Source organism: Puntigrus tetrazona, chromosome 4 (assembly GCF_018831695.1).
Source record: "Puntigrus tetrazona isolate hp1 chromosome 4, ASM1883169v1, whole genome shotgun sequence".
Taxonomy (NCBI): Eukaryota; Metazoa; Chordata; class Actinopteri; order Cypriniformes; family Cyprinidae; genus Puntigrus; species Puntigrus tetrazona.
Genome location: NC_056702.1, coordinates 10,010,026 through 10,030,959, shown reverse-complemented (window position 1 = coordinate 10,030,959; position 20,934 = coordinate 10,010,026). Strand labels below are relative to the sequence as shown.

The following is a 20,934-nucleotide window of genomic DNA, read 5'->3' as shown; positions in this document are numbered from 1 at the left end:
GTGTGTGTGTACTCGCATGTGTCTTCCCATATGTGCTAATTAACCGTTTAGCAGGCTGGATGCTGGTGGGTTAGCCAATTAAACAGAGCATTTAAGCCACACCCCTTTTGGAAATCTGCCATTAAATACCCCCTGCACACGTACACAAACATACGTTCACATGCTAACACTGCTCTGTTTGAGTTGGCATCATGCTAATTAGCCGCATGCAGGCTTAAGGCTGCTTGAATGTAGATTTACTCTACATGTTTTAAACGCTCTCTCTGTTCTCTCCATCCTCGTCTTTTCATTTAATGCATGCAGATACTCTGATGCTAGCAAAACAATTATAAAATCCACAATGACGTCGGTGGGGGTGGGGGCAAGAATGAGCAGCTTAAGACAGGCCCATTAGTTGGCTTATTTTAACAGCTTTCCTGGAGGGATGTTTGGTGTTTGTCGCACATTACAGCTCTCGTTCATTTTTTATTTTTTTTCTTCCTCCCTCAGCTTTGCGCTCCTGCAACATTATTCATGCCTGACTGTGGGGCCATTTTGTCACATTTCCGTACCCCAGCAAACCCACACCTCAGCGATTACGCTGATTGCTCTTGTTGTTGGGAAAAGTGAATGAACGGCTACAAGAGTACGGCGGGGAAAAAGTAAATATCTGTAGTGGACATTCTCATTAGAAAGGCCTTTCAAGCCATTTTGATGTATTAAAACCTTACTGGCCTTTGGTTGATGTGAGAGCTTGCTTGGGTCACACGTCCCCCTTAAGTGGGCCACAGTGCGCTAGAGCGGTGAGGATTTGTGGGTCTTAATCTAATTTTATTTCCGTGTTTGCAATAGACCCCAGGCCTGGCAAAAACTCAGTGGATGTTGGTTGTCAACAAATGAATGCAATTTAGTGTTTGCTGTTTGGCTGAGCGAGGAAAATATTATATGCTTTCCTCTCCAGAGCCATCAGGGCTTCTTTGTTGGAGGAACCATGTTGGCAGAGGCCAGTCACTCGCAAGTTAATGCATCTCTTCATTCTCAAATCAAGCCGTTACGGAATAAATCATGCCGTCAGGATGCTGCTCTCTAACATGGCCAAATTCAGGAACGCAAGCTCAGTTTTCCGTCTTGCCTAAGAAGCGTGACGGGTTGCATGGAGATGTTCACCTTTCGGCGTCCTTATCTGTGCAGGTACAAAGTTGGAGAGCCTGATGGAGAGCATGCGAGGAGAGATTGCAGCCCAGCCTCCGGTGGAAGGATCTTTTTCTCCACGCAGAGGGGATTTCTGCATCGCAAAGTTTGCTGATGGAGAATGGTAAGAGCCAAAAAGAAAAAATCTCCTAATGGCATCTGCCATAAAAGCTGAGATTCTTGGTTTCAGCAAAATACCTTTTCATTTATTAATTTCTTTCAATAAATAAATGTAATAAAATATTTGTCAGAGCTGCTGGGCAGGATGTTCTTGTCTGGTTTGGAGAGGTAATGAGTCATCTTGCTGATTTGGCAAGTTTGTGCTGGCGGATCGATGTTTTAAGTAATAATTTTGAAATTATGTTTTTATATAATTGCTTGTGACCAATATAAATATTTACATTTAAAGTCACTTTACATGCTAGAAATATATTTAGGCATCCTTGTAACAAGTATGAAAGATTGATTTTGGGTGTTTTTCAATGTTATTGGACTTTAGGTGTGTGTTAAGGAAGATGTCTTTGGCGAAAAATAATGTTCTCAGCAGACCGTCTTCACAGGGATTGCTTAAACATTTTCGTTGTTGAAATATTTTTTTTTTTTTAGTGAGCCAACTGGTGGTTATGGGTATTTTTCTTTTTATTTACATTTTATATTGGGGTAATCTGGCCTAGATTGCAAGACTTTGGACTGCTCTAATGAGTCCTTTGTCTTTTAGGGAGTCTGGAAGCTTCTATTGTCCTCATACATATAGACTCGGAGCAGGCTGCATCCTCAGTAGGGCGACTCATTACTCAAGCATCTGCTGTGTTTTTGTTAAGGTCGTCTTTCTCTCTTAAAAAAAAAAATGTTTGAACTTCACCCCAAAACGAGAATTTTTTCTTTGTTCTGTTTTTTAGCATTTTGTCATGATTACCTTTATCCCAGTTTTCCCACAATGCATCAGGATTATGTCATTCCGTGGTTTAAGAGCTCATTAAATCTGTGATACCAGCAGAAAGATGTTTTTCAGAGCGGGCATCCCTGGATCAGGCGGGGGGTTTGGGATGATTGAAGTGTTTTAGTATAAGTGGACGGTCTGGAGTGGGCAGGGGGTCTGCAGTGGGTTAGAATGTCTAAGTTTGATTATATGAAAACGGAAACTCTTCTTTTGACTTTTTGAGGTGTCACGCAGAGCTTTGAACTGCTCAATATGAATATGAGAGGCTTCTTGCACTTTCAGAGCGTGAGGTTATGAATACAAGATCAACTCTGTCCTCAGACCCCCAGAAAAGATCTGTTGTACTCTACAGTTAGGGGCAGTAAACTAGTGTTTTGTTCTTTACAAAAGTGAATGTATTCACTTATCATCACTCAGTGTGCTCCCTTTTAATAATTTCCATGTAGGAAAAAAGGCAGTTTGGAGCCAAAAGTCAGTGAAAACCTGGGTAGCAAAGTTTTTTTTTTTTTTTTTTTTTTGTTCAGATGTTCTACATCAATTTGTCCAGTGCTTGTGGATGAACTGCTGAACTTATTTCTTCTCTGATCAGTGAGTGGAACTGACACTTTCTTCTCCGTCTCTCCCTCCGTAGGTACAGAGCTCGCGTCGAGAAAGTTGAATCTCCAGCAAAGGTTCACGTGTTCTACATCGACTATGGAAACGTGAGTATCTGCTTGCAGGGAAGTTGCTGCGTGATCTGGATGTAGCACAGCATCTCCTGAGTGGAGCGTCTCTTTAGAAAGGCGCTGACTGATGAATGTTCTGAATTGCGTTTAAAATACTGCATGTGCTTTCAAAAGCCAGCACTCAATCCATCAGTCAAAATGCCACACACGTGGAAAACAATTCCTCCCCGTAAATCCAGAATAAATGCATTTTTGCGAGAGAAATAATGTTAGTATGCTTAAAAGCAGCTTGAAGGTTGCGCTACCCAGCATGCTTTGCTGTTTTTGTGCCCGGGGCGGAAGGCTTCAGGCCAGCACAAGAGAAAAGATGCAGGTGGTCATGTGATTGAACATTTCTCACACAACAGGCCTTTTCTCTCATCTCTGTATTCCCTGTGCCCTCCTGTTTCTTCTCTTTTCACAGACTCTCTACCTCGTTCTTTTATTCTCTTTGCCCACAAATCTTAACCCTCGGTGCAAGAGTATTGTGCTGAATCTGATATCATTGTTTATTGCCTTCCATCTCTGCTCAGTCACTCCAGTTCGACGGTCTTGAGGGACAGATCTTTATTTTAATGCCCCCATCAAAAGGCCACGATTTCTCTTTTTCGGGGGGACTTATTTCAACTTAGATTTAATATCAGTAACAGTCTTGCAATATAGACAGATCATAACAAAATCTGCTTTTAAAAATATACATAGAATTTGACATATTTAAAACATTCTTTAATATGAAATGCATTTAACTTATTTTGGAGATGATAACCTTATAGAGATTTATCTCATTTATTATTTGTTACTTTCGTGAGACAGTCGTGCTTACTGGTTACATAAATATATTCAATCTTTACGTTACGAACGTGATCCACTCAAGTCAGAAAGCCAGAACGTGTCTTTGTCTTCATTGTGCGTTGTTTTGAGATTTTTAAACGCGCAAATAGTGAGAAATGCATTGACATTCAAACACCGTGTCCAAATATTTCTAGGCCCACCGTGTGCTTGATGTGTGTTCTTCCTCTGAAGAACTGCTGTGTAACCCCCCACGTAGAACAAGCTAGTCTTTTTGCTTTGTACTTTCATCTGTCTTGTCTGTTTTTCCATTTTCTAGTCTCTCTGTCTGCCTGTATTTCTCTTTCTCAAAGCTGAAACGAGCCTTTGCGGCGTCTCGGTGCTAACCAGCCTCTTTAGCCTGCTGCGCTCACATGTTCTGCACTAAAGACGCATGACCACAGCGCTCAACTGCGACCCAGTAGAGAGAGAGTGTGCGTCTCTCATATTGTGTTGCCGGCTTTGAGTGTGGCATGTGGAGGAGTTAAGCGTTATCCTTGACTTTGCTTTTATCTGCTGTGCTGTTCTCACACCTCCTCCGTTTAATGAGGACCTTGTACAGGCAGTCAGTGTATGAAAGAGGTACGAAGCCTGTTTTATAACACAACAATGTGACGATCTCTCTCTCTCTTGTCCTTTCAGAGGGAGATATTATCCTCCACGCGTCTTGCAGCCCTTCCTCCAGCCTTCAGCACGCGTACGCTTCCTCCACAGGCTACAGAATACACATTTGCCTTCATTCAGGTCCCGCAGGATGTAAGTTCTTGCACAAACACATTCATACGCGTTCCCGTGTGATTCATCACGTAACGTGGCCTTCAAACGGGTCCTGTAGGACACACAGAGCATGCATGCACAATATAGTCACATCCAGGTTGTAAAAGACAGGAATTATGAGTCACATCGTGCTAGTTTAATTGTTGGAATGGCATACTACCGTGTTTCTGCAAAGTGTTTGTACGTAATGAGCTCGCGTGATGTAACACGTATACTACACATGTACTGTTATTTCCGTGATGTGGAGAACATGGACGGAATCTTGGAATCCAGCCATAAAAGTGGAATTTGCTACATAACACGGAATGTCATGGAACTTGACAGATTTTATAGGAACAAATCAAAAGTAGGTTAATACACAAAACAAAACATAAGGACTAGTGACCGTGAATTATACTGCAAAATACTATTTTAAGGGGAGTCTTGCATGTTCTGTGTTTCTTTGTGAATGTATGTCTCGATATATGACTACATGAGCATAATCACTAGCATACTTCACTAGCATTTGACCATTTCTTTCGAAAGAAACTATCGTCATTATAATAGAAACTGACAAACTTTTTAGAGGTCTTCACAACAACCCATCAAAATAAACGTATGTAATGATAAAAATATGTAATGCTTGTAGTACTACTACTACTAAAAATATTAATAAAACATTATTTTTAAGGAATCTTATATTTACCAGAATTTATTTACCTGAAAAATATAAATACAAAACATTGCAGTGTTTATGGGGGGATCAATTAGTTTTTAGTTTACAAATGCTTTTATTTAAATTTAATGAAATGTTAAAATGAAATCCAGAAAACGCAGAATTTAGAAGAAAAAAATTTATTTCATAGGGCCTTTAAAAATGAAATTTTTAATAAACTGTTAACAAATTGCCATTAAATTGTGTAGGTGTCTTTTGATTAATACAATTTATTTTAAGCATTAAAACAGAGTCTACAAAATAAATGTAAATGAAATGTTTAAAAAAATAAAATAACAGTAAGCATTATGCAAGAATGCTGATATTCCAGTACAAACCTTTTTTGAGGAAAGGCATATGGGAGTAAGTTGTCCACCTGGTTCGTGTGCGGAGCTCAGTTGTGCGTGTGTAGGTGTGTGTTTGTGTGTGTAGGTGTGGCATCGTGCCACCTGCCCCGTTAATACTGCTGTTGTTTTGTGATCTTGTCCATCGTTTGAGGTAGGCGCATTGTTCTCTCTCTATCTCTATCTCTTTCTCTCGTTCTGGATGGCCTCTGTATCTCGTACCCCCACCATAACTCCCCCCAAGGGGAACATGCTCTGAGGTTGCCATGGAGACTGGATTGGCTCACAAGAGCAAAGTGTGTGTGTGTGTGTGTGTGTGTGTGTGTGTGAGAGAGAGAGAGAGAAAGATCAGATCTGTATCGCTCAGATCGTGCGTTGAACATTTGTGAAACATTGTTAGTTTGGTGGTATTTTTGTTCGTAAATCTACATTGTGTGTGTAAGTGTGATGAATGAGCAACTCCTCAGCTGGAGAGTGTGAACGATGGAGTCTGATTGGCTCAGAGCACACACCGAGGGCTTTGAAGTGTCTGTCAATAGTGTGTGAAATTGTAAGTGCAAGTGTTTGGACAGTTTGTAGAAATTAAACGTGGATGGATATATGACACGTTTTTATGATGACCCCCCACAGGAAGACGCACGGGCCGATGCCGTGGACAGTGTGGTCAGGGACATTCAAAACACACAGTGTCTGCTGAACGTGGAATACAGTGGAGCCGTCTGCCCACACGTCACACTGCAGTTTTCCGACTCGAAAGATGACGTGGGTCTGGGTCTGGTGAAAGAAGGCCTTGTCATGGTGGACGTACGGAAAGAAAAGTACCTGCAGAAAATGGTAAGCGCTAAATGCACATACGTCTAAGTACACGAACCCAAATAATGAGTGTGGTGCTATTGGTCAGCTGGTTTGAGCCGGAGGCAGCATTAGCTGTAACTGAGGTCTGTTGTAATCTATGTGCCCTGAAATACACCTCGCTGTTTCACAGCAGGGCCTCTGACGGCAGCCATTTTGTATTATTATAAAGCACTGACCGTTCGCTCTCCCCTTGTTATCCGCTCTCTATCAGTCTCGCTCTATTCTTTCCTGTTATGTAATGCTTGTGCCATTTCTCTAGCATTTTTTAAACTTGCTGCATTCATTTGTGACGTGTCTAGGGCATACAGACACTGCTGCTCACTCAGGACCTTCGAGGACTTCATTCAATAGTTTGAACATTTAGTCTGATCAAACTGTGTATATATATATATGTATATGTATATTTTCTGCCTGGTGTTTTTGCATTCTGGCAACAATGTGTATATTTGCTTGTGCAAATGATCTAAAAACACTGACAATCAAGTAAACTACAATTCTGATAAATTAGTGATACCTAAATTAGCTGTAGCTAACGTTATGATGTGTGCAGTTTAAATGAAAGTGCGATTCTGTCATGAAATCTAGACTATTTTTTGCAATCATGGTTTCTAAAAGCCACGATTACTCGACCGCTGTTGTTTTAAAGTTACATTGCATTATTTAAAAAAAGACTAGGTTGATTAAATGATAACTAAAGTACATTTGACACAAGACTAAGACTTAATGATAACACTTAATTGCTTACAAAGTCTTCTTCAGCTTGATTTGAGACGTCTGAACCCATTCTTTGATCAGTATTTATACTGTGACCTTCTGACGTACTTTGTCTTCACTCCTGAATCAACCCGCACAGGTTTGTTTTTGGCAGTCTGCTTGTGATGAACTTGAAGCGGTCTGTAGACTCTGAGCATATGGAGGGTGTTTGTGACAGCCACGTCAGGTCCACCGTTTCCCTGTTCCCATAGGAACACTGCTGTTCTGGTTCACTCATCCCCGCCTCTCACTCCCTCACATTTTCTTTCTTTATTTTCTATTGCGCTAACAGGTTGTTTGAGGTGCATGTATAGAGCTGAGCTGTCTTGCTCCTGTTTCACACTTACATGGATATAAGGGCAATCTGTTCCTCAAATACTGTACACATTCGGCTTGGTTCAGCGTTACATCTCGGTGTACATCCAAAGAAATCTGCAGTAGTTTTAGACATAGACCCAGGGTAACAGAGATGGATGTAAATAAGACAAAAGTGTTCCTGGACAGCCCACCACAGCAATCCCCAATATATTTGATCAGTCTATTAAGTTTCATTACTTCACATTTTATAAGGCACTTCAGTATATTTTCCACGCCGCACTTCCTGCCATTAATGCATACTTGCGTGTTCGTGAATGTGTAATAGCTATCCTATTACGCTGTTATTACATCAGTAGATGCACATGAAGGGCTCGTCCTGTATGCCAGATTGAGTCCACTAGCATTGGCACTTTACATAGTGTGGTGGCGCCATGCCACTTGTCTTCTGCTTTCACCCTTGGCTTTTTCATAAAGATTCTCTCATCTCGCTCTCTCCTCCATTCATTTTCTCATTCATTATCTCTCTCGCTCACGCTCTCTTTCCTTCCCCATCTTTTCTTGCTGCTGGTTTGGCCTCCAGTGCAGTACACCGTGTGCAGGAGGATGTAGTTTGGAAATTTGCATGTATTTGCATGTCGGTGAAAGGGGTGTGATAAATCATAATCTGCAGAATTAAAGGCAAAGCAGTGGATCAAACCTTTCAGTCCTTAGTAAATTAGCTGTGATTTAAAACACTGTTAATACTCGGTGATTATTTACTCTGCCTTCATAATACAAGCCGCCATCCCGTCCGTGACCACCCCCCTTCATCCCCAACCCTTTGTCTTGTGATATTTTATTCCTTTTAAACACCCTGTGCGCCCTGTGATCTTTTTTTTTTCCCAACGTCCTCTCTACAGCTGAAGGGTATCTGCCATGCTTGACACCTGACTTCCTGCTATCAGCAAATCTTTACTCTGCTGAAGTCTCCAGACCGGAGTCCATACGTCAGTCAGTCCGTCACATTCACTGTGGTCTGGTGAGAAATGAGTCCTTGAATATCCCTATAAGGAGAACCAAAAAAGCGAGAGGAAATCTTTAGAGTGAAAGTAGGAGATACGGGAACGTCTGTCTGACAGGGAGAGAGTGACAGATAAAGCCCACCGCTTCTCTTTCTCTCCACCTGCGCGTGGATAACGCAGGCCTTCCGATAAGTGTGCATGAGCTTCATCAGTTCTCAGGATCGATAGCCGAAATCGATGTGTCATTTCCCTCCCTGTGTTTGTCAAACACTGCTCTTTCTTATTTGTGTGTCAGTCTCTCTTTCTCTGAATTTCTTCCTCGTCCTGGCATGCTGGATGAGATGTCTGCGTGTTATCGGATGAATTCACGTTAAAGTCAAGCTGCTCCGAGGTCAGCCTGCTTGTAAAGCTTGGTGGGCTTTTAGTGGGCTTCGTGTGCGAAGGCAACAATGCGCTACGACGAGATCACTGAAACGAACCTAATCCAAGATGACAGAGAGAAGTAATTATGCGTAATTTTTATTTAACGCAAAAAATGGGCATCTAGGTAGCTGTCTGTTTAGGCAGTAGACGACAAGCCAGCTCGCAGGGATTGGATCGGAGGTTCCTTGTATTTATGCTACATCAGCGCTAAGCTTATGCTTACTGTAGCGTACCATAAGTGACACTGGTGCCTTTTCACGTTCATTAGTTTTACAAGCTAATTACAAGCTCACATACCAATTAGCGTTACAGTCATAGAATGCAGTCAGTCTTATTGGAGATTTGTTCTGGGAGATTCTCCTTAAGCATCTAGTATTGACTTAGATTGTTGATTTAAAAGGGCTAACCTCTGGACTTGTCATTTCAGAAAGAATTTGTAGGTCTTGTTGCCGTATAATGATCTTCCCTCGGAGACATTAATTAAGACTTGAGGTGCTCTGATCGGAGCCAGAGATGTTCTGCAAACCTGTGCTTCTATTGATGGCTTGATGAAACTATAGCACCGTTTATATCTCTCCTTCTCACTTTAATATTTTGGTAATACAGAGTTGTACAATCCAGATAATAAAGCCCAAGGGAGTTGTAGTATTTTTATTACCGTTGTTATGTGATGAAGTAGGCCTATGAGAATTCTAGCTTTTTAACAGTCATCTAGGGTTTAAAATAGTGGTTTACATTTGTTACTCTACTTTTTTTCTTTTTTTTCTTAAACGTGCCTTTAATTTGCTAAATTAATTGGTATTAAGGAACCCATGGATAATTAGTTTGCCATTTGGGTCCAATTGGACATATTGCTTTAGGGGGCTTTTAATAAGATTATTGCTGAAAAAGTTTTTTAATTTGACACTTAATTTAAACAAAAAAAAAAAAAAAGAGCTCAGACTGTACTTTAGCTGAGATGAAACAACAATCTTTACGGGGCACCCCATGTCCAGACATATCCCATCATGCCTCGCTCCTGACAGCTCCATTACCCATAAACCAGTAGAAGTTAGCTAAGCTTAGAATGGGGAATTTTCTGCCCCTGTAGTATCAAACACACACTCATCCACACAAACGGGCCGGGACACATGCTGAATGACACGCATCGCTGCCTAAAAACCCCATTTCATTCCTGTGCCCTGTGGATTGAACACAGGCTTGATCTGGGACAGAGAAGCCATTTCAGCTCCAGCGTCTTTCTGTTGTTTAATCTCTGTACTGAGATGATCAAAGTCCAAACTGTTCTCTTCGAACGCTGTGCGGCTGTGTCTGTGATCGCTTTGATTTTCAGGCTGCCTGCATTACTGGGTATTATAGAGTGTTTCTAAGAACGCCGCAAATCTGATCACTGTCCCATCATTCCATGCCCAGAGACGGTAAAAGACTTGGTTGCAGTCTGCAGATTGGTAAAACACAGACACTTGGACCCACAGGAGCGAGGACACAGAAATGTGGGAAGGAGAAGCGAGCATGTTTTCAGACTCTGTTATGATGGTGACACTATATTAATAAGTTTACGTCACTTCAGAGTGGTAAATAAACATTCATAAATGAGAAAATCAAGCACAGATGTTACAGAGTTGATTTAATGTGGTGCTTGTGTACACTGGTAGCTGCCTCTCAGAAAACATGCTGTTAGGAATTCACTTCTTATTGCAGATTATTACACTTCAGTGGTCAAATACACAAAAATGTCAGTTTCCCTGTTTTGGCGGGTATTAGTGTAAGCGCAGTATGTTTTGGCTTAAGTGAACAATTAGGGAAAGAAATCTGATGTCTGAAATCTGTTTATCGGGATATTGAATCTGTGCATTTGTTCTTAAAGTGACAGCAGCCTAATATCTGTCATGTTAATCAAACAAAAGGAAAAGAGGAAATTATTCCTTTATACTAAATAACTATTAGCCTTAAGGGTAAAAAAAAAAAAACTATTGATTACTCATTGTGAAAGCATTTTTCATTTACATGGTCATTTAGTAGATGCTTTATCCAAAACGACTTACAAATGGGGATTTAAAAAAATGTTGTACACCTATTACAAAAAACAATATGTATGGTAATATAAGTTTATCGCAATGCATTACGATAATGTTATTTTTTGTAAGCTAAAAACAGGATATCTTAAGGATGTACACTAACTATCAGTTATTGGACTATTGGGTCTATTTTATTATATCCATTGTTTATACTGTTCATTATAATGTTGTGATTCCTAAATAATATATATTTTTTAATAATATCAGCGAAATATTGTTGTTTTTGCTTTTATCCAAAGTGCCTCAACATTGCCTTCAAGGTATGCACCATGCTCCAGTGGAAACTTTCTAAATGTAAATTTTTCATATCAGCCCTTTATCGGTAATAATCATCAGCTTAGCAGTATTCTTAATATCTAAGCGTCCGTAATCTTGAAATGTCGATGAACTGTCATACATGATGCTATCAGCAGAGTTTGTGAAACTGCTGATGGTGTGTGTGTGTGTGTGTGTGTGTGTGTGTGTGTGTGTGTGTGTGTGTGTGTGTGTGTGTGTGTGTGTGTGTGTGTGTGTGTGTGTGTGTGTGTGTGTGGCACGTGAGGTGCTGCGCTGCATGTTGTGGTGCGTCGAGCGCTTGATGGATGGAGACTGCGTTAGCTGCACTTTTCTCTGCCGTCTGCAGCTGCAGAGTCCAGCTGCACCTCGGCGTCCCTTCATGCGTGTGTGTCCTAAAGCACCGACGAGTCACCTGATCTTCAGCCGGCCAATTAACCCCCTCTAAATAACAGCCCACCCTAAAAGAGCACACCCTACGCTTTTTAACATCTGCCATCGTTGTGCGTTAAACCCTCGGCTGTGATCTCACCCGTACCCGGCCCTTCAGAAAACACAGGCCTTTCCAGCTTTCTAACGATATTGCCGATACTGCTCTGAACCGGAAACGAAGACAATCTCGCTCTCGGAGTCATCCGTGCCTCAGTCAGCGACTCTGGATGCTCGCTGTGGCAGAAGCGGTCAATATGTTTAGTGTTATTCAGGCCTGTGTCTGTGGTGCAGGAAGAGAGAGAGAGAGAGAGACACAGGCCGTCTAGTGGCTGTAACCACCCACACTTTCTCTCGTTATTGAATGCATCTTCTGCGAGCGCATGGCTTCGGTCGCCACCCTGATGATCAGACAAGATGGAGGTCTGTTAAAACATCATCTAAACAAGGTGCACTTACTGTGATTGACTTGTGGATTCTGCACAGCATCAATCTGGCAAAATGCTGCCATTTTTAAAGCAATCTCTGTACTCGATAATGTCCTGTGCGTGTCATTTATTTTGTTGAAGATGCTGAAGGATGTTGAACACAACACTAGGACGTTCTGTCTCAATGCACTTCTTGTTTTTTTCTTGTTATAGGTGACTGAATATCTGAACGGCCAGGAATCTGCCAAGAGTGCCAGGGTAAGAGTTGTAAATCTTTCTGCTTTATCGGATTGCTCAACCAGCAATTCATTTAAATGTATGCATGTAACACTTAAATAAGGACCCATACCACCCTCAGATTTTTGAAGTCACCAGAGTATCTTGCATCAACAACAAGTAGCAAAATGAATAGGATCAGTGTTTAAAATGAACCCTGCTGCATCTTTATTTTCATCGGTCACTAGGGTCATAATTGCATATTCACTATTAAAGGAGGACATACAAGTTTTTAAAATCAAATGAAGTGTTGATTCCTACTTCAGATTCAAATGAAAATCAAAGACATCAACTAACCAACCCATTAGTAAATGCAATAACATTAATAATTTGTTACTTAATTTTTATCAGTGTTAAATACAAATGCATACCAAGTGTTGCCTATTTTTATATACATAGGTATATACAATATAGTTTATATAGTTCTAGTGCTAGACTTTATACAGTTTTTCTTCTTCTTCCTCTTCTTTACTTGCATTTCCCGTCCCCTGCTGTTTGTCTATATTACTTGCTGCCCTTGTTGGCACAGAACACCGTAGAGTTTTGTTTTTTATCCCCAGAACTGGCTTTGGCTTAGTGTTACCTGCAACATTGACTTTGTTGCATCGCGGTGCATGTTGAACAGTCTTTTGGCTAAAACATCGCTCCATATGACAAGCCAACGGCTGTTTAACAAGACTCGAGCAGGAGAGAGAACCATGCCAACCCAAAAGCTTGATGATGATGTCCCTGCTAACGGCGCCGCTAATTATCATAGACATTAATTAGCTGTGATTCTCTCCGAGTTAACAGCCACATGCACGCCGAACGACAGAAACGGAGAGAAAACATAAAAGCCCCTGTATGACGTACCGAATGATTTTCCCGTCCTCCCTAAGAATCTCTGAAGCCGAAACGATTCACTTTCGCCCCAAATGAAACGTTTCGCTGCTTTATGTGGCAAAACCGATGGAATTTGTTGGATGTAAAGCCTTCACGCGTGACTGGATGTGAAAGGACTAGTGTTAAAGAGCACGCTAAATGACCATTGGCCTGGTTATTACTGAGGTGTGATGATGTGTTTTAATGATCCTGTCTACACGCTGGCCATCTGCGCCTCGCTCTCACAGATACACGGGCGAAGACGCTTATCAGAATTTAATGATGGTGAATCAGTGTGGTCAGGTGACTCGGAGCCTCATTTTACTGCTTATTAATGTTTTATTGAAGTTATTTTGCCCCACGTGAACACATTCGCACCTGTTGCAAAGCAGACATTCTTACAATGTACAGTCAGAGCTATATCTTAACTCTGCCTTTAACTCATCGATTATTTTCCTTTTCGTTTGCAGCTCAACATTTGGCGTTACGGAGATTTCCGTGACGATGACGCGGATGAGTTCGGGTATCGCCGCTAAGCTGTTGTTCCAAAGACCTTGAGGAAGACAAGATGCATTTTCTGAGAACACAAAAAAACACAAAATCATGACAAAAAAAACACACACAACATCAGTATGCTCTTATTTTTTTTCTAATGTTGAACATTTGCATCTGTTTTTTTTTTTAATACTCTGTGCATATCCTCTCTTCTGCCCAAGGACTTTGTTTCTTGTCATTTTTTTTTTTTTTTTTTTTAAGTGAGTAGGCTACAGATAACTCTACCTGTAGCTGCTTCAAATAGGACCAATGTACTTACCTTAATCTTAAATTTTGACATGTTAGCCAATCATCTTGTTTATGTAAATTTTTAGCCAATCACCAGCTGTCAAACCCCATCCTAGCAAACCTGATCTGCCCAATCAGATTTCTATATTTTGGGGCAAGACTTTTAAAGAAATGAGGGGGATGCACAGAGCAACCGTGAACTCAACAGCTTGCTGAGAAAACGCCTCCTTAATCATGAGATTCTATATTTCAGTATATATATGGATATTTTGAAGTTAGATCAGAACTAACCAAGTGAACTTACTGAGCGTATTTTTGTCTCTCTGATGTGATCTGAGTGTTCAGTGACATTTCTGGGCATTTGTGTAGGACGTGTGTTTTCTCTTTTTCTGTGGCAAAAGAAACGCTGCCAGCACCTTTACAAGCGTCTCTCGGCCTCCTCTGTGAGGTTTACTCAACGATCACCGTTTCTTCTTTTCCCGCTCTTGCCCGCCATACAGAAACAGTGTTTGAATTTCTTTCCTTCTGAGGTAGACCCTGTCATTGTATTTAAATCTGAAATAAAAATGAGCAACGTGTCATGTTGTCTGACTAGTTTTGAGGGTTGGGGTGGTGCCGTGTTTCATTCTGTGAACATTTACGTCAGTTTTGAACATGAAGAACACAAATAATCTGTAAAACACTATAGTTAACTACGCTACACTAGACAAAGACAAAACCCAGGAACTACACCGATGCTGAAATTGAGATTTCTTGTAGTTCAATACAGGTTTATAAATGATAGATATCGTATTTGGCTGAAGTAATCCATTCATAGTCAATGTATATATTCAAATATTTGTCTTGGAGTAAAAACAACACTGGAATTTAAAAATAGTTGTCTACTTGTAGACATTTTAAATGTATTTTGCGGTGGCAAAAACTGCATTTTTAGTGTTACTTGGAAATGCAGCAACCACACGATTTGCAAAATACAAAGTGTATGAAGGTTGAAGAGATCCATGAATGTATTTTTAATGAGTCTCAAGCATGTTTCTCTCTCAGTGTCTTTATTTTTTTTTTTATATAAAGACAAAATGAATACTCAATGCAATTTTGTGTTTTAAACACATTTGGTTTGAGAAGAGTGGAAGATGATCACTGGGTTTGGAGCTTTAGATGAACGGCCATCTCTACTTAAAAAAGTCTGTTCTCCACTGCCCTAATGACCCATAAACCCCCCGGTTTTGCCCCGTGTGATTTAGGGTATTTATTAGCTCCGTGAGAAAGGGCTTTTTGATGAGATTATGGTATAATGTAGTTGTCTAATGTTAGTTTATGACTTTTAGAACAGATTTCTGCCTCATTGCTACACTGATGTGCTGTTTCAGCTTTATTATGGCCCTTTATTAAGTCAAAACACTGGAAATAACTCATTTTCAGGTTAATGAGATCTAACTTCACATTTCTGTAATATGTTTCGGCCTTTAACATGAGGACATCATGTCCTTTTATTGTCAAATGAAGACGGAGCTCATCTCGGTTTCATGTCTTTTTTTTTTTTCCTTCTCAATGAATCTAGTAACGTTCAGCTTGATTGGCTTAATTCTTTGACCTTTCTAAACCTTTTATGTTAAATAATTTAAGGTCTGAAACTGATATATATTCACTCAAATGGAGAAATATGAAAACTGAGATTAACATTATGTAGGTCAGAGCCATGGTGCCACAGAAAGTGTTGAGGTGATTCCCATTTCAATCCACCTTATGTCCCTGTCTTTTTTTTTTTTTGCCTTCTTCATTACTATATTAATAAAAAAGTTTGATGCATTGTGTGATATGAATCCTCAAATTTGAAATTTATGAGTTTGCTACCATGATTTGGTGTTTGTGTGTGTGTGTGTGTGTGTGTGTATTGAGAAATAAAGTGTAATTTAGGACGACCGAGGAGAGCGTTCAAAGGTATTATCATTTGTCACCTCGTTGTCCCAATTAGTTTTATTTATTTTTTCTTATTTTCTCTCTCTGCAGGTAGGTGTTAGGAGGTTCGTGCCTTGGTGTTTTAAATACGTTTTCAAGATGTCCAGAATGTTTCTTCCAGCTGTGTTTCTCCTCTCTCGCTCACATCTGTCAGTCCTCAAGGGGAAACACCCTGCTGCTGTTCTAACCTGTCTTTCATCGTGGGATGTGAACTACATGAGTGTCTCAGTCTGCCATAGTACACATGGAATATACTCACTGAACGTGTGTGTGTGTGTGTGTTGCTCTGGTCCATGCAATTGTGTGACTCTCACCTGCTTGCGACACTTGTCTTCTCTCTTCTCCTTCTGGTTCTTGTATTCTCTATGGCGTGGACTTTCTGGGTGTGAGAGGAAACAGAAGACCACTTATGTCAATGTAGCAAACTGTAAAAACTAGGGCAAATGTATAGCTTTTTATTCACAAGTTACCATTTAAAGGGACGTTCACCCGCCCCCCCAAAAAAAGTGGTTTAATGACTTCCATTTTAGTCTGTTTCTCCCAGGGAGCTGTTGTGTGAAGTTGGGATATGTATGGAATATATAAAAAGAAAAAAAATTTCTCTCTTCATCTTCATTTCTCATTGAAGAGAGGCCAGCACAGCATTTCGGCATCCTGCTTTTGTACTCTGCTAAAAAACAGAAATTCATACATCCTTGGAACAACATGAGGGTGAGTGAAAGATGACAATTTTCATTTGAGTTAACTATCCCCTGAAGCGAACGCTGGATCAATTTCTAGACTTTCAAAAAAAAAGCTTGTCTTTCAAAGCGTGCACTTACACAATCTGACAAACGTGCTTCTGCTGACAATAGAGACAATCAACAAAGAATGATTTAGAAATTCTGTGCAGACTTCATTCAAATACGGCAGTCGCTGTGTGTTCAGTGCTCTTACGCTGATCTGAGGAGAAGGAAGGGAATGCAATGGATATGCGCTTTTTCACACTTAAGATTTCAAGTTTAAAGGTCAGAATTAGTTTTTTTTCCAGCAAATTTTATTCTGGCAGCTCGGTTCGGTTGCTCAGCAGCATTTCTTGTTTGACATCAGTCCAAAGAGCAGAAAAACAGCAGAAATTCAAGAAATGGATGTGCAACCATGAACTTGAGGTGCAGGGAGAATCTTAATGCATTTTTTTCGACACGGTGAGGTCTGAGAAGTGTTACAAATTTGTTTTATTGCTTAAGGTTAGAAACTAGCGCTAACCATATTCAGGGTTTCTGCATGTTTTAAGTCTTAATTTGCATTTTTCAAAAATTAAGTCTTAAATTCATAGTCATGGCATTTAAATGTTGCATGCTCGGTATAAATACAGAGCAGCCTTAAATCAAGATGCATTTACTTGAGATGCAAATTAAAGATACAAAGTCTTGTTTTCTGAAAATTAAACAAAATCGCTTTATGCTAGAACAAATATTTAAACCACAACCATTATCTGTCGATGGAATATTAAAACTTGAATGCATCGTTGCTAATACTTTGCTAATGCAAAACATACATTTAGAGATTGGTATTGTGCTCCTTTCAACTTATTTTTTAAGTTTTCTTTATTTGTTCTTAAGGTCTTTCGAAGTAATTTACCGTCATAAAACCTGCGGAAACCCTGTGTATTTTACAATACGTCAGATTAATTTCAAAACTAACAGAAATATCAAATTCACTAAACATGTTAAATTCGTTATATTCTAAATTCAATGAGTTCAATATATATTTTTTTTTTTTTATAACTGAAGGTAAACCGTGATAGTGAAAAGTTTTTCTTAACCCTTTAATGTTACATTGGTATCAACAGCTGCACTATATTTTCTAGGATTCGTCTCTCGGTAGCTTCCTCCTGCCCCTGCCGAGACTCGATAGCCGTGACCTCTGATCCCAGACTCTCGGGGCAGTGGAAGCTGCTCTTATGAGCCAGCATCCGTGTCTTCTGCATGCGTCTTGGTGAACTCCAGATGCTCAGGAGAGAAGGGATGGGAAATGCGGCGGTCTAGTTGGGAAGAGGGCACCTCTAATGGAGGCAGTGTAAGAGGATTTCTGCCTCCGACAGCCATGTGCCACACACTGTGAGGCAGATTGAACGGCGAGAGGAGTCCAGAATAACTGCTTCTCCTCGCTCATCATTCTGTTAGATCACCATGGCAGCCAGAGGATTAAAAAAAATGCTGGGTAAACTTTGGAAATGATCAAGGACATATATTCACATCATATGTGATAATAATTACTGCGGTCTACTTGTGAACATTAATGTCGGCTGAATCATGTTGAATTCTCATTAGCGGAGCTCTACAGAGATGAATGATAAAGAGTGTAATTATCTATAGAGTGTCAGTGAGAGTCACTCTCATTCTCCTCTTGATGAAAGCTATATGCCTGCTAACCTGTGAACACGGGATCTGTTTAAAACTAGACTGAGACCTCTTCCAAGATAACGGTTTTAGATGAATTGCTGACACACAAGCGGTCCCCAAACGGCACTCTTTTTCATATATATATATACACATATACATAGATACATATACATGAGGATATATTTTGGTGGCCAGCGGGTCGACGCTTCAAAGGGTTCTTCAATAAGGGTCTGATCTCGTCTTCTATGCAACACTAATAAAATGTTATTATATCGCTTTTTTTTAAATTATAACTTTTTAATCACGCATGCATGACTTCACGTCGGAAAAGTCACGCACGGTTAGCTCTTCGTCTTTGTGTTTCGATCTGAAAAGGGAGGGTGTCTCATTTTCTCACACAGGGTTGAGTAAATTATCTGGTGATTTTCATTCAGGAAGTGAGCTAATCCTTTTAAAAAAAAATCCTTTGAATGGTAGAGCGGCTGCTATGTAGAGCGTTTTGATTCAGTCAGTTCCCTGTGTTGACAGCGAGACGGCTCACTGAGGTTTTAAAGCAGAGCCGCGATGTTCAAGTCAGCCATTTTTCCCGTCCCCGTGTTTTCTGTTTACTAACACTGTGAGCTCCCCTATCTCAGAGGACTTGTTAGATAGAACTCTAATCTCTCACTGTCATGAGAGGAAGGAAACTAAGTTATCTGGCCTGGTATAATAGCGTTGTCTCATTTCTTTAAGCGTTAGTCGGTGTCATGAATAGCAGGAGGAGAAAAGTGCTTGAGGTGACATGGCACCTCTCTAAAATGATCAGATTAAGTGTTCACAGTTGTGCTAACAGGAGAGGAGGGTGTCTCTGTAGCAACGCAGCGCAGCACAGTGAGATGAACATGTGAACTTCTGCTTTCTGTTGCTACGGTAACATCAGGTGATTCTATAATTATCCTCCTTGTACTGATGGTCTCAGATGCCACGCCCTGTCAGACGGCTCTCACACACACCTGACCATCTCTAAACCAAAAAGTGTGTGTGTGTGTAGCTATATACAAAAAGTTTTCTTTGACAGTTGCAGTTGTGAAGTTTTAGACTCGTTGAGCAATCAGTGATTAATGTTAATTATGATGCTGAGTAATATCCATATAAGCTTGAATCAAACACATTTCTGGTTTGATGTTGATGAAAGTGTATTTAAGCCTAATGGAACTGTGGGGCTCTATAAGAAAGAATTTTTTCCTTTGCGCTTTTGAAGTTTTGCGTTTAGATGACAGTGTTGTCAAAAATGAACCCTGTTCAGGCAGATCTGTGAAATGACTACAAATGCAATACTAGGCCGGTAGTTGGTGATATGTTTTTATAAAGAAACACTACTATGCACTCCTGTTGAACAATTCGGAGTGGACGTCAAAGTTCTGTAATTTGTAGTTGTGTGTGTGTTGTGTTGGCAGACAAACACTGGTAATAAGTGAAGGAAACTGTTGTGGACACAGAAATGGCCTTTTTAGCCCAAAGTATGCTTTTTTATGCTAGCATATGTGTACAGCTCAAATGTAGACTCCTTTAACAGTGCGTGAATGCAGGCTGTCAACATATATTTATGATAAAATTTGCATCAGGCACATTGTGTGTGAACCTTCACGTAAGCGTAAAACCTTTGGGCTTTAGATGGGAGACTATTCTTTTTCTGTATTTATCCGAGTGATGGCAGTTTCTAGTTTAATATCTGCCACTGCTCACTGATAATGCATCAGAGCATCAAATTAAACTGATCCACTCCTGTGTTTATCCGCACGTCTTCTATGACTGCAGGCCTTGATTAATAACTTGAGAGAAGGAGGGAGGAAAGAATCAATGGAGCCTTGGTTTATTCTTTTCGACATGCACCCTACAACAAAAAACACTGCAGAAAAATATTATTTTCATCTTTGCCCACTTACCATCCAATCATCCAAAAAACTGACATAAATAAAGATCCCTTCTCTCATTCTAACCTCACTCATGAAAGATGTTTTTTTGAATGCTGAATAACTGCAGTTATTATATCAGTATTGCACTTTGCTTCTACAGTGACCACACTGAGCATATAAATGTATATATGGGGATGCAATTTATGTTATAAGGGTATTTTTAGGTCATAATTTAGCTTATTTGTTTGCTTTGGGCCTATCGTTATTGCACTCTTTTAATCTGGAAGCTGGTAATCTCCTAAAACAGAAAACGACCATGTTGACCAGGTTTATTTCTGCTGTTTGTGACATTAAATCTGTCGCTCGGGCTGCCCCTTGCCATTTGTTGCGCATATATTAGCCTTTATGTGATTGATTGAATTATTTCATTATTTGTGATAATCTCCTAAAACTGCCTGTAGGTTGGCTGAATAGAAATTACTCTGTGGAGCATATCTAATTGCCCTAATTAGCATATGCAGATGAGCCTGTTATCTTGTGTACAGAGTGTTGCTTATGGTAAACACAGGACTAATCACTTTAACGAATTTAGCTGTTTAAATGCTGGTAATTGTGCATTGTTTAAACAGATGGGTTCCGTTTTTGCGAGCATTGAGACAGGAAGTGTTGGGATGAGTGCTCTCCAATCAGCTTCTCTTTCTTCTTGTCCTCATCATTGACACACAGGGTAGCCCTCTAATTACCTCGCTTTAACCGAGCCG

At 40.2% G+C, this 20,934-nt stretch overlaps 1 protein-coding gene across 1 annotated transcript in view; it reads left to right on the top strand.

Annotated features, from left to right (window-relative positions):
- Nucleotides 1-14,514, top strand: part of snd1 (staphylococcal nuclease and tudor domain containing 1) — a 141,254-nt gene extending 126,740 nt beyond the window's left edge. The window contains exons 19-24 of the mRNA XM_043238015.1: nucleotides 1,171-1,294; nucleotides 2,742-2,811; nucleotides 4,285-4,398; nucleotides 6,088-6,291; nucleotides 12,229-12,273; nucleotides 13,623-14,514. Coding sequence (XP_043093950.1) covers nucleotides 1,171-1,294; nucleotides 2,742-2,811; nucleotides 4,285-4,398; nucleotides 6,088-6,291; nucleotides 12,229-12,273; nucleotides 13,623-13,688 — 623 coding nt within the window. The 3' untranslated portion in view covers nucleotides 13,689-14,514. The remainder of the gene's footprint in view (nucleotides 1-1,170; nucleotides 1,295-2,741; nucleotides 2,812-4,284; nucleotides 4,399-6,087; nucleotides 6,292-12,228; nucleotides 12,274-13,622) is intronic.
- The last annotated feature ends 6,420 nt before the right edge of the window (nucleotides 14,515-20,934 follow it).